At 39.4% G+C, this 16342-nt stretch overlaps 2 protein-coding genes across 2 annotated transcripts; one reads left to right on the forward strand and one right to left on the reverse strand.

The window, feature by feature from the left end:
- Positions 1-7160: 7160 nt before the first annotated feature.
- LOC121799362 (two-component response regulator ARR12-like) lies at positions 7161-10919 on the forward strand. The gene is made up of 6 exons (XM_042198707.1): positions 7161-7706; positions 8221-8373; positions 8505-8882; positions 8977-9053; positions 9172-10371; positions 10571-10919. The coding sequence occupies exons 1-6, from the start codon at positions 7571-7573 to the stop codon at positions 10637-10639; spliced, it is 2013 nt and encodes a 670-aa protein (XP_042054641.1). The 5' UTR covers positions 7161-7570; the 3' UTR covers positions 10640-10919.
- A 292-nt stretch (positions 10920-11211) lies between these two features.
- Positions 11212-13603, reverse strand: LOC121799364. Its single transcript, XM_042198708.1, has 3 exons — positions 13254-13603; positions 11955-11978; positions 11212-11795 (listed from the first exon to the last, which is right to left on the reverse strand). The coding sequence occupies exons 1-3, from the start codon at positions 13444-13446 to the stop codon at positions 11494-11496; spliced, it is 519 nt and encodes a 172-aa protein (XP_042054642.1). The 5' UTR covers positions 13447-13603; the 3' UTR covers positions 11212-11493.
- Positions 13604-16342: the final 2739 nt, after the last annotated feature.

Raw genomic sequence — 16342 nt, forward strand, 5'->3', positions numbered from 1 at the left:
ATGGGGCAGGGAATTGAGGAGTAAAATTTTGGAGGGAGTTAGCACCGGTTCGAATTTCAAAAGGTAACTTTATGGGGAAGCGTACGGTTGCTAGCGTCACACCTGCAACTGCCTGCAAACCGTCCTCTCCCATACCCACAGGCTATAACCGTGCTTTAGCTTTTATTTCCCACATCATATTCACTCTCTCTACAAAAATTCCTCAAATTTCTCTCTCAAATCCTATTTTTCTCTAACCCTAATCGGAGAAATTTTCTTCCGAGTTCTTGATAAAATTCAACAGAGTCTGCCATGGACAACACTACGAACACAGGAAGCATTCAGGATCCGGCGATTCTAACGCGGCGGCGTTCATGGCCGATCTTGTACAAAAGCTGGGTGGGCCAGAAGAAGCGATGAAGGCGTTCGCCATGTTCACCGCTATGATGGGGACGACCACACCAGCCGTTTCAACATCTGCCGCACCACCACCACCAAAAATTTCAGAGGCTTTACCACCCCAACCAGAGGCCGTTCATGCCGTTGCAGAACCCGCCACCGCTGCCGCAGAAACAACCACAACAGAAATACGAGGAGAGGAGGCAGATCTGGCAGCGGGGTTGGAACTGTTGGCTGGAAGCGACCCGAGGTTAGATTCGTTCGTTGAGGGGGAAACCCCTGTTGCTGAGAAGTTCGAAGAGGGGGAGATCCCTGGTGTTTGTGAGAGTGTTTCGGAGGGCGACGAAGCCCTAATTTCTGAGAAGGCTGTGGAGGGCGACGAAGCCCTAATTTCCTAGAAGGCTGTGGAGTGGGAAACCCTGGAAGTATTTGGGGGCAGTGAGGCCCATGTCTCTGAGAACGTAAGTGAGGGGAAGACCCCCAAGAGAGTTGTGGGTACTGAGACCCATGATGATGAAGGTTCGGTTGGGGTGGAAACCCCTATTTACATCACGGGGGCAACCCCTTTGTTGACTGAGGAGGGAGAAGCCATCGACTCTGAAAATGTACAAGAACCCACCGACGACAGGGTAAATCTTACCGTGGATTTGACAGATGTCCCAGAGGGGACGATTTCACCGATGAATGCAAGGGAAGCCCGTAGACAAGCCCGTCGAAGCTTGATTGATGAGATTGACGAATCCGTCCAGCAGACGGAGGAGGGAGCACGGGGTCTAGCAACCGCAGCCCCTGAGCAGGCATACTCCCCCAAACCTAGCAGTAGGGAGAGCGAAGAGAAGGAAAGCCGCCACGCGACCGAGAGAAAGAGGAAGGGAAAACAGGTTGTTCTTTCCTCGACCAAGAAAGCAAAAGGGAAGTCCGTTGAACCCTCTCTTCCTCCACCTGCTAAGGTACCATACGCTGCTGGGTCCAGAGACTCCGAAGATGAACAAGAAGAGGTGCTCAATTTTGAGCCTACAGAAATCTGGATTACCAAGGAATTACTGGACGCGGTGAGAAAGTTCACTGACCCAAAACGTGCAGCGACGTACAAAGAGAAGAGTGTCGTGGGAAAATATGCTAAGTCCGGGAAGATGTATGACCCAGAGGAGCTCAAGGAGATTGAGTCCAACGACGAATTTCGGGAATACATAGATGCAATCGGTTTTGACTGGCTGCTCAAGCACAACACCCTTGAGGTTCCGATAGCTTTAGCACGGGAATTCTTTTCGACCTTCCGGTTTAAGTCCACCACTGACTTGGATGCTGACTCCATTAACTTCCGCCTCTTCAATGAAGAGCACGAGATGAGCATCAGAGAGTGGACTCTCCGGATGGGTTTGCTGACACGTACATAGGATGACGAAGATTTGTGGAACGAGAGAATGGTAGGTCCACCTAAATTCAATGAAGAGCACGGGATGAGCATCAGAGAGTGGACTCTCCGGATGGGTTTGCTGACACGTACACAGGATGACGAAGGTTTGTGGAACGAGAGAATGGTAGGTCCACCTAAATTCACACCCGGTTTCAAGACGCAGAGTGCTTGGGAGTTTGTTACCCACCCATGGGTGGGTCAGTTTAAGACCAGCTTTTCGAAAGCCCACCACATCGAGGATAGAATCCTGCGATTTGCCCAGACGTTCATTAGCTATAACCTGATGGGCACCGCCAACAACGCCTTGACAACCCCCGACCTTTATTTTACTTAGTGTATGGCCAAGGGGGTCCGTGTCCATCTAGGCTATTGGCTTGCCCAAGCTTGTCACCAAGTAACTGCCAACCCTTCCAGGCACCTATACACATGCCATCTCCTAGGTGCTTATCTGCAGCGCAACGTGATCATGAAGATCAACAAAGCTTGCCGAGATGTGGAAATGTGTCTACCCCCGGAGGTTTTCAATATGGATTACTTCTTCAACAAGGGGCTGCTAATCACGCATGGAAAGGAGGTATGTTTTTACGATGTTGGCAAGTCAGAGGCGCAGGCGAAACATGAGCCGGATGTGGTGGACGTAAAAGAAAGTATGGAGGCAGGAGCCCAGATTGAAGTGGAAGAAATGAGGAATGAGGTAGGATGGATGAGGTCAGAAATTAAAATGGTTAGAGAGGAAATTCTAGCCCTACGGGGTAAAGGAAGGGACAGTGTCGAGGTTGAGAGAGTACGGAAAGAGGTCGTAGGAGTGAGAACGGAGGTAGACGAAATGAGAATGGAAGTCGGGAAAGTCAGAGAGGAGGTCGTGGCCCTCAAGGGGAGTATTACCGATCTTGTGGCAATGTCGTCCCGGAACACTGATAGGATGGCAGAAGCCGTCTCACTAATGATGATGATGACGAAGTGGTTTCGTGAGAGATTCCCTGACGCACCGAAGTCGCTTTCTGGACCTGGCAGCGTTTCCAAATCACCGGGTCCAGGAAGTATATCTGTTCAGAAACCCCCTCAGGTGTCGAAGCCCTTGACTATCCCATCCTCAACTAGACCGATGATTGTGAAGAAGACAGTCCCCAGACCGAGTGAGACAGAGAAGGAGACGCCAGAATCTCCGGCAAAGAAGAAAGCTAAAGTGACCCAACCGTCCGCCCCGCTCAAGGCTGGCTCCCGCGAGGGCCAGACCCCGAATTGATTCCCCTAAACCAAGTAACTTTTTCTTTGTCTTTTCTTTTCTTTTTCATTTTTTTGTTTGTGTTTATGTGTGCCACCATGCTTCGTTTTTGTTTATATGTGTTGTACCTTCCCACACTTAGCCCAATCTTTGGTCTAAGTGTGAGAAGGGGTTGTTCTGTTTTTGCATGCCTTGGTTTTGTATGTTGTGCCTTCTCCCACTTAGCCCGATGTTCGGTCTAAGTGAGAGAAGTTTGTTTTGTCTATGCATTTGTTTGTGTTTAATGTTTATGTCTGTTGTTCATACTTCCATTTTTCCCCCTTCACAAGGATAGCTTGGGGACAAGCTTGAGTGAAGTGGGAGGGGGTGGGAGTAAGTACTGTGTCTGTTTTGTGTCTTAGAGTCTTTAGGTATAGCTTAGGTGTAATGGTTGTTTTTGTGTTTGTATGTTGCATGAGCTAGTGGAGATAATAAGGCAAAATTCCCTTAGTGAGACCGATTGAAGAAAGGATACACATCAACTTTGATGTCTTTTTCCTTAATAAACTAAAAGCGATCTGAATGAAGTAAGGACGATAGAAAATGCCTTAGATAACTTAGCTGTGCAGCCCTACTATAAGAGCGAGTTATAAGCCTAAACACCTTGAGCTAACATGTAAAAAATGGGCCGCCACTTGATGCTTAGGGAGTAGAGTCTAAAGGAGAAAAAATGGGTTATGGAGGAATAAGCTGGACGAAGTCCAGAACTGGTGGTATAAGCTGGACGAAGTCCAGGAAAATGAGGTATAAGCTGGACGAAGTCCAGGGGAGGAATAAAATAACAAATCGGAGGTATAAGTTGGACGAAGTCCAGGGGGAAAATAGAAAAAAGAGGGAAAAAGAAGATTAATTACCTAAGGGCAGGAAGTAAAAATTACCTGACCCATGAATGAAAAAAATATATAGAAAAAAATGGAGACGATAGAAAGGAGAAACTCCCATAACCCGACGCATCAGTGGTGTAACTTTAACTTTGGAGCGTTTTGATCCTAACATCCCTGGTGAGGCATGAGTGATCGAGCGAACCTAACCGCTGGGAAATCAATAGGCTATCTTGACGAACTGACAGACCGTTTAGGTAGAAGAAGGAAGGGGGAGGATTTGAAGACTGTAAACGATCGGAGGGAACTTAAGCTTGTGGGGACAGTCGCCTAAAAGTTGAAACTAGTTCATGCTTATCTGTTGTGTTTTGTTTGTGTGATGTTTTCTTTTATGAGTCTGTAGTTGTCTAGGTCTAGGAGTCTGTTCTTTGTTAGTGACTTGTATGTAGAGTCGTACTTGGGAACCGTGCATTGAAATTCGCCTTATTCCTTTTTCTTGTCTTTCATGCTTGAGGACAAGCATGGTTTAAGTGTGAGCAGTTTGATAAGGTTAATTTCATGCATAGGTCTAGGGGATAAATTCGTGAATTTTTTGGGTCTAACAAATGTTTTAAGCCAGGTGTATAGAAGAAATTCGCCAGGTCTAGGAAAAGAAGGAGACAATCACACGCCCGAGGAAACTGGCGAATAAGTGAACATTGTGAAAGAAATTGCAAGACAGAGTAAATCTCAGAACTGAAGGGTAGAATGGAGATTTCTACGAAGGTTCTAGAAGAGTATGTCCGTATCTATAAAAGGTAGGATGCATGCATTCTGGAGGGACCTTCTCGGGGGAGGCCTCACTAACAGTCTGCAGCTAGTTCACTTTTCTATACACTTGGGTTCTTAGAGGGAAATTCAGGGGTTTCGCACTTGGGTTCACCTTTAGCTTTCATACATTTGTTGTTGGATTGTAACATCGTCCTGTTGAGGGCGAAGAAATAAGCTCCACTTTACTGCTTTCGTATTTCGTATTTCACCGAGCTTCGTTGTTCGAAGCTCGGCCTTCCGATTTCGCCGAATATTTCTTTGTTTAATGCAAGTTTCATTTTCTATTATGACGTTGGTGTTGATTTCTGATTTGGTTGTCGAGATTTTCTGGAGTTTGCGTTAGTTTGCCTGTGTTGGATGCGTTTCGCAATTGTTTTCTAAACTTATGCAGGTTAATGGTTGAATCTGGGTGATCGGAGTCTGCTGGTGGTTGAATCGGAGACTTAAGTTTGGTGTTGTTGCTAAGTTGTGTGCAATTGCTGGAAATTGGAGTTGATCGGAATAGATCTGTTAGATCGGAAGTTATGGAGTGGAATCTAGTTGTTGTTGGTTTCGGATTGCTTGGATCCGGAGTGGATTAAGCGTTCGACGTGAGATCTGAGCAGAGTTGGTTTATTTTGATGCCTAGTCTTCGTGTTTTCATTTCGCTTCGTCTAGTATATGTAGATCTGAGTTATTTCCGATTTGTCGTAAGTTTCCGACGACCAAACTTTTACATTCTGTTCGAATCTGAGTATGTGCTCTGTTTACTTCATCTTCGTGTTTAAATCCGTTGAAGAAAAGCATGCCGTAGTTAGTTATTTTCTCAGTCAGTTATTTCCAGCTTTTCTGCCGTACTCGCTATTTCTGGGTCATGGTCCCCACTGTTAGTTGATTTCTGTCTAGCTAAATTAGGTAGTCGTTTACACGGTCTAGGAAGTGAATTTAATATATCGAAGTCTTGATGATGCTTGGTCTCAGCATGTTTACAGCTTTCTAGGTCTAGTGTTTACATTTCCTGTCTAGGTCTAGTAGTAGTTATACCTCAACCCTGTTTGCGTGGCAGCAGCCGCCTTTGTCAAGAGTCTCTAAATGCTTTCTTACGTATCCATCTTCGTGGGATCGACCCCTGCTTCTCTATACTAATCCATAGTATTCGGGTTGAGGGATCTTTGAAGGAGAGTTTGTGTATACAACGAAAGAGTATTCCTTGTTACATTGAGTTCCTAGACCAAGTTATAAAATTTATTTAATTATAATTTCCTTAAATATAATAATAATATTATTATTATTATTATTATAAATGATTATAATACTTCATGTAACTATAATTATACTTGTATTATTATATATTGTGATGGATGATCTATATTTAAACTATCCATCGTAATAATAAATATATAATATAATAATTTATTAAAAAGTTTATTATTCTTCTTTATAAACAAAATAATAATATGTCTATTTTTAGTTTGGTGTTTAAATCAAATACTATAAAATTTAAAATCTTGATATTTTCCAATCACAGGAAAGTAAAGTTATTGGGAATCATATTCACGGAATCCATTTTCCCATGAATCATTTTCCTTCCCAAGTTTACTTTCTCGCCAACCAAACATGGCCTAAGATTTTAATAGTGGCATAGAGGGTAAGAATGTGAACAAAAATACATATAAATTTGATACTAATAAAAATAATATTAGAAAATGGCATATTAATTCCTGTTATGACAAAGAATTATACTTTATTTAAATACAAAATATATGTTAGAAAATCCAGACAGAACGTTATGCCCATAGCATATAATTTCCCATAAATTTTGCACCTTTTAAATTCAAATATGGGAAGTTTGCATGGTTGGACACTGCAAATGATTTCCGCAAAAGAAAGATAGTACTATAGTATTATAGCACTTAAAGGCCTATGTTATTGCCAAGATTCTAAGTGGATTTTTATTATTAAATATTTCTCAACTTATAAAGAAAGTGTCAATTCCCTTAATATGGACATTCCACAATCGTCTCCAATATTAATTACACAAAATATATTGCAGTAGATTCAATCAAAATATCATCTTACCCTCAATTTACCCTAATCTAAGGGGATGGAAGGAATTCTTCTAAAATTCCAATTATTTTACATAAATTTGTGCACTATCTATCACATGAAAGGGAAAAGTCGAATTTATTATATGTCTATCATCATATAAGAAGACAACCTTAACATTTCCAAAAGCATCAGAACAAAATCATTGACAAAATATTGAATGCCAAGTTAGCTTGGTCTTGGGAAATCTTGTACCTTGAATTTGAAAATTGAACATCATTAAGGTGAGATCAATGATTGAGATTTATCAAAAGGAAATGGTGCATTGGACCAAATCACACCCAATATTTGCCTTCCACTTCCAAAATTGCATGCTTCTTCTGATTCAATGATGGAAGAAAAAGAAAACCTCCATTATTTGTCCCTCCATTATTCAATCCCACCACACACATGCATATATATACACACACAAATCAACTTGTACCTATAGCCATATTATATTAATATTATTGTCACCAATCACAAAACAAAAGACAAAAAAGATCTACACATAGGCAGAGTGCTTAGGGAGAGAGGAAGTGATAAAAATTCGGTGTTTTGTTGGGTTGAAAGTTGAAAGAAACCATAATCATTGTCCATTTCTAAACCTTTATTACTTTACTTGAAACACAGACATGGGTTGGCTGTGTTCTGTTTTGTCTCCTTCCAATTGGTGATTTTTGTCAATTATTGATGTTGAAAGAAGCTTTTTTGCATCTGGGCTTTTGTCAATTGTTCAAGAAAGTGACTTTTTTCTGCAAAGACTCAATTTTTAGCATCCAATCCCTGGCTTTCGCATCTGGGTTTTAGGGAAAAATGACTGTGGAGAAAATTATGAGCGACGGCGAAGGCTACGACGATTTTCCGGCGGGCCTGCGTGTCCTCGCCGTTGACGACAACCCAATTTGCTTGAAGCTGCTCGAGACTCTGCTTAGGAAATGCCAGTATCATGGTTTGTTCTTGGTCTTATGTTTTCTTTGATTTCCTTATTCAATTTTGATTCTTGTCAACATTCTTTGCTTAATTTGATTCTTGAATTCGGTTATGCTTCTTGAGTTCATAGTCAAATCTGCATTTATTTGGATCAAGTTTCCAATTTCTTATTGTTTGGATATGTTTTTTGTTTTCAATTTTCTGCTGAATGTTTGGATTTAGGAGTTCTAATTAGCATAAGGAAACATGAACTTGATTTCTTATCTTTTTTTCTCAAAAAAGACAGCTCTTTTTTCTTTTTCTTTTTTGCTGAATCCCTTAATTTTTTTTCTAGTTGAATGCTCTTGCTGGTGAAGAAGAATATGGTTTGGATGCTTTTATATATTCAAATTTGTTTAATTTTAAATTTGCTTTTTCTATAGGCATGCTTCACAATATGGCATGGTCTAATGTTTGGATTGTTTTGATTTGAATCAAGTTGGAGAAGTAAATGCCTTGTTCAGTTAAAGATGAATGTTCTTTTCCCTTAACAGTGACCACAACGAGTCAAGCGAGAATGGCGTTGAAAATGTTGAGGGAAAACAAAGATAGATTCGACTTGGTGATCAGCGATGTCCATATGCCGGACATGGATGGTTTTAAGCTTCTGGAACTTGTTGGTCTTGAAATGGATCTACCTGTTATCAGTATGTTCCTATCATTTCTTTTCTTCTCTACTTTCATCTGCAAACATCCCAAAGTTCAGTCTTATTAACCTTTGGGGCGAGCCGTATTATAGTTACTTTGAGGAATTTCTTTTGATGCTGTGTTGTTGCAGTGTTATCTGAGAATGGCGATCCCAAACTCGTGATGAAAGGGGTCACTCATGGAGCTTGTGATTATTTGGTCAAACCTGTTCGGATTGAGGAGCTGAGAAACATATGGCAACACGTGATCAGGAAAAAGAGGACCAAGCCAAAGAATCAACATGGTTCTGCTGATCAAGGAAATGATAATCAATCTAGCGGAGAAGGTAACGGGCCTCACGCAGATCGGAATGGTAAATGCAATCGTAAGAGGAAAGACGAGGAAGATTTCAGTGAAGATAATGAGAACGAAAATGAAGACCCTGCAGCCTCGAAGAAGCCTCGAGTGGTCTGGTCTATAGAGTTGCATAGGAAGTTTGTTGCAGCAGTCAGCCAGTTGGGAATTGAAAGTAATTCTTCCATTTCCACCCTATTTTCATAGGTCTTGATTGTCTTCACTCTATCCATCTCTTTCGACTCATTTGATCTTTCTTACAATTGCAGAGGCTGTTCCTAAAAGGATTCTTGACCTGATGAACGTCGAAGGACTTACTCGAGAAAATGTGGCTAGCCATCTTCAGGTACTAATTTGTCATTTCGAGTCCAACTTTTAATGTAATACACGTGGTCAACTAGAATGTAAAGAATTTCTTGAATATATGAAGAAATGTTAATGCTTGAATTCTATTGGTTTCGCAGAAGTATAGGCTATACCTGAAAAGAATCAGTTCAGTTGCATCCCAGCAAGCAAACATGGTTGCTGCACTCGGGGTTAAGGATTCTCATTTCATGCGTATGGCTCCATTCGAGGGGCTTGGGGATTTTCGACCTTTGTCTGGACAAGGAAGGCTCGGAAGTGCTGCATTGTCGCATTACACAACCGGGGGCATGTTTGGTCGACTAAACACGCCAAATGTAAACCTTCACAATTTATCTCCATCCACGCTAATCCAGCCCAACCATGGTCAAAACATAACCAACTCCATCTCTGCCCTCGGAAAAGTGCACCCGGCCCTTGCATCCACAAATCAAAGTCAAAGTTTGTTTCAAGGAATCCCGTCGTCGCTTGAACTGGATCAGCTGCAGCAGATTAAGTGCGGGACAGGGATGGCAAGTTTCAACGCGATGGATAACTCAAGATTGCGGAATAAGTTCTCAGATCCGGGAGCAGCAATCAATAGCTCAAGCAATATCTTTAACAGCTCTACGAATATGATGCTACATGGGAGCTACCAGCAAACAATGAGCGGTGGAGGATTCGGGGATCAGTCTTCTCAAAACATGGCTTCTTTGAACTTGGATTCCTTCAATGTTAGTGTCAATAGTTCCTCCCGTTTGTTGGATTCCGCTACTATTCAATCGTCTACAACACAGCCGGCTTCTTTGCTTTCTACCGAGCCTTTTCACAGTCAACCACTGCCTATGAGCACCACAGGGAATAATGGCTTCTCCAATGATCCTTATTTACAGAAGAACGCGATTGATATTTCTTCTACCACCATGTCCTTGCCTCTAGAAGATTCCAGAGAAATGCATTACCAACAAGGTTTGGTTGGTGATATCCCCAGCCAAAGGTGGGGAGAGCAGGGGCAGAGTTATGGTCACGGTTCAACAGCCACTTTTGGTTCCTTGAACGCTCACATTCCTGTCAGCGGCCTAAGCCATAGTCTGGACCACGATAGTGGGATCATCAATGAGAAGATGGGAGTGTTCACGAATGGCAGATTGGGTGGAGGTGCTTCGACTCTAATGCTGCAAAATGGGAATGAAAAGCTGGCATCGGAATCGAGAGGAATGGCCAATGACAGCTTCCTCTTGGAGCAACAAAAGATTCAAAGTGTATTTGCTCCTCGTAGTGATGATCCGTTGGATGCTATGATGAACGCTATGATCAAACGGGTATGCAAATCTCGCCTAGTTATATGTTTGATTCAAAATGATGGAACTGATATCAATAAATAATCACATTGCAATTTGTTAGTATGTTTTTTTGTAACATTGATTTCTTTAGCAAAGGCATCCTTAAGAAGTGAAGATATTCGGTTTGAGCTCGTTGTGGTTCTCGACTAATATAACAATGTGTTTTCTTGGTCTGTAGGAACAAGAGGAAACCATAGCAAACTGTGATTTCGGGTTCGATGAGTATTCTTTTGAATCAGGGATGTGAGGCTGCAAAACATTCGAAATCCTCGACCACGAGTCTGTGTATATGATGATGTATTTCTTTCAGAACATTTGTAGAATGTTTGAGTTTTCTCGTGTTCATTTTTTTTATGTGATGCTTGCAGCTCAGAGTAGTGCTGTAGTGAGAAGTTCAGAACTCTTTGTTAGGGAGACAAATAAGGCATTTCAAGAATGACTTAAATCATAAGTTTGTAGGCATTAGACTCTTTCAGTAGAAATGATTGGAGTTGATATAATCAAGAATTACTCAATAATTTGTTATCCATTTGCTCTTTCACACCAATTTATACATGAAAGTGTTCGTAGCAGCAAGAAAAAGAAGAGTTGGCTTTTGTGTTTGCTGAGCTTGGGGATTTGATACAGAATGAGATTTGGGAGATCAGTTTCGCGACGGCAGTAGCCTTTACGGATTACTCGAGTCATGAACATGAATTTGGATAGTTCAATAAATAGCATGATATCAATTAAGAAAAAAATTATAAAGTAAAAACAGATTTTTCTTTAGATTGAACTCTAAAAACAAGAACTGAAAAATAAAGGCAGGACTCTACTAAATATGTGTAATAGATATTGCCAACATTGTATTATAGAAAAATAGATGATTCAAATCCTTGTAACTTACAGCAGCATGATATTTGTTCAGACATCATACAGTTTGAATTAGCCATGTCTCAACCTAGTACAAAGAAAAAATGATACATTCAGTAGAAATAGGACGATGCGAAACCATAACAATATGAGATTTCTGCAAAATTTGCTCGCTCGACATCTCTGAGTTCTTTTCCTTGTTGACGACCACATCCAAAATAGGTAATAGGTACTGTTTTATGCATATCACTACTCCCCTTCCCAACCAGCTTGACGAGCTCTGCGCTCCCACATTGAAGTTAACTTCCTCTCTTTCGAGAGCAGCACTGCCGCTCGTTCCCTGGCTCCCTCGCAAGTTTCTGTGGCTGCTATGCATTTATCGGCTTCACTCTGGTACAGAGAGGCCAACCTTTTTGCTTCTCCTAATGTGATGTTCATATGATGGGAGTGTTCCGAACCGACAGTTTCTTCCAACTTTAGCTCTTCTGATAATAAATCCACAAATTGCTTCTCCATCTCTTCCTTGAGGTCAGGGTCATCCTTCCCACAATCTATCCAATAAAGAAAATTATCTTTCTTTCAAATTACACCATTAAGGATTATAACAATGAGATTATAAGATGTTATTGCACATGCACATCGAAAAATGGTCACGTTCAATTAGAAACGAAAGTAGGGAGGAATGGCAATCTCAGAGACGGTATCCTTACCAGTAACAGAGAGATTGGCCAAGCCTGCAAGAGATATAAGAACGACACAAAAAATGTTAGTGAGGTGACATTTATAATTCTAACAAGGCTAAATCAAACCATACTTACAGAAAAGCAATGTGGATATTTATACATCTGATGATAAACAAAAGACCGGAACGGTTACACTAATGTCAGCAAGCTGGTAACAATACTAACCTTTCATCGGAACAAGAAAACCCACTCTTCTACATAATCTCACGGCATACTGTTACGGGCTAAGAAACCCTACTAATCAAATTTCTATATTTGCATCACCAAGAATTGTTTAACCCTTTAGAATGATCTACTTTGTTGACATCTAAGGAAAACTTAACCAGAATATAGAGTTTGTATAATGATCTTCCTGAATGCATATTTTCACTGAGAGAGTGTGATGATGTATTAACGTATAACAAAAAAAAGGTCATTGCGTACTTAACAGATGAGTAACAAGAGGAAAAAAAATACTGCAGGATAGCTTAGGTAGATAAATTAACCACGTTAGCATCTTCCTCGTCTAGTCAGCTAGAAACCTGTCCACAGTCGATAGTTTGTTTGTTTTTCATTTTGATCGTCCACAAAAATTAGCCACCTCAATTTTGGGTAGGTTTCACTTTTTTAACGAGGTGGATCCATTCTCCAACAAAATTCTTTCACCATTTTTTTTTATCCACCTCTCATGTTTTATCAATTTTGCATTAAAACACATGCTATCCACTACCAAGACCATTGGTAATGGACGAAGCGAGCATATCAGGTTATAAAGAGACAAAAAGCAGCACAATTCTCAAAATCAATCTACAAAGATGGATCGTCATAAAATCCTAAGCCAAACCATTAATAGCGAATACACAAGTATTTATCATCTGGATATCAAAGGTTTAACAAGAGCCTTACATCGAGTCAGCCTAGTAAAAAGTAAGTTCACAAGAATTTGAAGGAGAAGCAAACTATCTACGGAGTTTCATGTATATTTGGATAGCTACACCGAATTCTACTTGCTTTGATTAAAAAAAAACAGTCTTTTTAATAACTCAAATCCAATAGTTGTAGCAACTACACTCCAAAATAAGCATAAACATGGAATTATTCAGCTACTCAAAATCCAAAAGGGTAAAATTAGATGTGATATGGTGATTTCTACATTTCCAATCAACGAAACAGATATAAATAGCACAAAAATTCAGCTAAAGCAGAGCAAGTTTTTACTCAAAATCAATCACTCCTAATTAATTAGCCCATAAATTAAAAAGACGAAGGAATAAAACGAAACAATACCAGGCAGAATCTGGAAAAGGGACTGCGGAGGAGCGCAATTGCAGGAGCAAGGAGGGCAAGAATCGGAAACCCCTTTGAATTTGAAACCTTTGTTGAATTTGAAGTACAAAGCCGGGCCAGATACGCAGAGGGCTGAAACCACCGCGAAAGTCACCAAGCAACACCTCAACCAAGTCCCCGATCTCCTACTCATCTCTATATGTGAATTGAGTGTGTGAGAGAAATGCAGAGATATAGCAACAACTAAATTGACTGGGCCTACTTTTGCGATCTATCTCATCTACTCTACTAGCTAGATCAACGCGCTGCCGAGATGTCGGTGATTATTTTCCCCTCCAATACTTACCACCATAAATTTTATATAAAAATTGGTTATATAATAGGAGTAGTCTATATTTATACTAAGTGATGGATTTCTAATAAAGTACAACAGACAAAAAAGTAATAGAGAAAAAATATAATAACAGAGGTTAAAGTTTTATTTTTTATTAAAAAAGAAAATTGATCCTTGTGATGGGACAAATCAAAATGGAACATTGATCACTTGTGGTGAGAGGAAAGGAGTATGAAATTAAATATGTATGAGTTTTTGAAGAAGGGAGTATGAAATTAAATATGTAGGAGTTTTTTCAACCCAATATTTATAGTAATCACTAGTATTTGCGAATTAGTAGTATTGTTATTTATAGTGTGCTACACATGTTTGAAACAAGTCTTTATTATACTATGAAACATAATTATTTGGAATTTATTGCTACAATGAGTAAATAAAAAGACTTTAGAACTCTAGCATTCTGAAAATAAATTAAATATAATAAATTACAGCAAACTTGATTTAATTAATGGATTTAAAAATATTTTAAACATATAGTAAATTGATGTTGTTCATGATAGAGGCATTGATGAATATACCTAATATAATTAAATTGGGCTCAATTTAAGTAAGGCAGAAGTCACCAAAGAACAAAGACGTGGTTCAACATGTTCACCAAAGCCACTTTGGTCATACATAATTCAAGAAAAAACAAGGGGATAAGATAACATGTCTTATCTTCTACATTGATGACATTATCACAGGTGGCGATATAGATCAAAAAGTTGAAGATGAATTTATTTCATGAGTTTGAGATGAAAGATTTAGGAGATTTAAAGTATTTTCACGGGATCGAAGTTCTTAGGTTGAAAGGGGGAATTTTCCTAAAGCAAAACTGGCTTATCACTCCCAGATCACAAGTAACAACGCCTAGTTGGAAAACTCATCTATCTTTCACCTATTAGGCAGGATATTTCCTATGCCGTCGGAGTGATGAGCCAGTTTATGCACCAACCACAAGACAACCATATGGAAGCTGCACTAAGAATTTTGAATACTTAAGGAACTGGCATGGCGTGTTGTTTAGAAAAGGTGGACATCTGGAAGTACATAGATACACGAATGCAAATTGGGCAAGAAATCCAGTAGATAGGAAGTCCACCTCATGGTACTTCACATTCATTAGGGAAAACTTAGTGAATTGGTAGAGTAAGAAACAGAAGGTAGTTGCTCTATTCAGTGCAAAGGCTGAATTCTAAGATATTATGGCTAAGGAGACTGATGACTGAAATCGGTTTCAACCACAAAAGAGTCGATTGTATTGTGACAAGGCAACCATGAGTATCTTTGAGTATTCAGTCCAACACGATAGAACCAAACATGCGGAAGGTGATAGGCACTTCATCAAATAAAATATTGAACAGAAAGTTGTGGAGTTTTCCTTTAGTCAGTCCGAAGACCAGTCGGAAGATATTCTCACTAAAGCAGTGATTCAAAAATCTTTGCGAAAGTACTTGGCAAGCTAAGCATTAGGCTAAGTTTATCGGTAGCCTCGGTCGACCGCCACATCAGTATATATTTAAAAAAAGAAAAAGAAACAAGAGGCCACTCACTCGGGGATGGATCCCCTGTTCCAAAAACACAACATATTGTGCTGTGCACAAAACGCACAATCATAGGTATGAAACGCAGCCCATTTCCTTTTTCTTTTCTTTAATGTTTTCATTCTTATTTAATACTCCAACTACGTACTACGTATTATTAGTATAATATTGAATGCTAAAACACATTGTCAAATTTATTTGTTAATATATTACTACTTATTACAATTATCATTTTTAAAATGAAATGATTCGCTGAAAAATGAGTTATCATGATTTCTTTACATATATTGAACTATTTTATTATAATTGATGATTTTCTCAATATTAAATGAGAGAATATATTTATCATTCAATTTTGAATATTTGAGTTAATCATTTTATTTCAGAAGTGTTTACATAATTAATATTTTTATAGTTCGATTTTACAATATTTTTTAGTATTTAAAATTGTACTAACATTAGTAATAATGAAAACATTAAAGAAAAGAAAAAGGAAATGGGCTGCGTTTCATTCCTATGATTGTGCGTTTTGTGCACAGCACATTGTGCTGTGTTTTTGGAACAGCAGGGGATCCACCCCCTGTCACTCTCCATGACCGAGACCTCTTCCAAGACAAACACCAACAGGCTTGTCTCCATGCAATTTCATTTCATCATCCAAGGCACAATCTCATTGGCTGATAATATTTTTTTTATAATTAATATATCTTTAATATATTATATTAAAATATTATACAAATTATATCAAAATTTATAATTTTTCTTCCTCTATATATAGAGACCACATTTGCTATAGTTTTGTATAAAAAAATACTTCATCCGTCCCGCTTAAGATGACATGTTTTCCTTTTTAATTTGTCACAACAAAGATTACACGTTTCCTTTTTTGGAAACTCTCTCTCCAATTAATATACCCAACCACTTTTTCTCACTCCTCTTAAAATATTTATCTTTCTTTCTCTCTCTATTTATTACTTACACTCACTTTTTCTCTCTCCAATTAAACACTCTAAACAATAACTCCAAAAATCCCGTGCAGGCCAAGAAATGTGTCATCTTAGCCGGGACGGAGGGAGTATCATCTTTTCTCCTCCTATAATCCTTGTTTGATAAAATATCATATTTTTTAGTTTCCTTTGTTGCTAACTATGGAGGATGGTGATTTCTGATTC

This window comes from Salvia splendens, chromosome 4 (assembly GCF_004379255.2).
Source record: "Salvia splendens isolate huo1 chromosome 4, SspV2, whole genome shotgun sequence".
Lineage (NCBI taxonomy): Eukaryota > Viridiplantae > Streptophyta > Magnoliopsida > Lamiales > Lamiaceae > Salvia > Salvia splendens.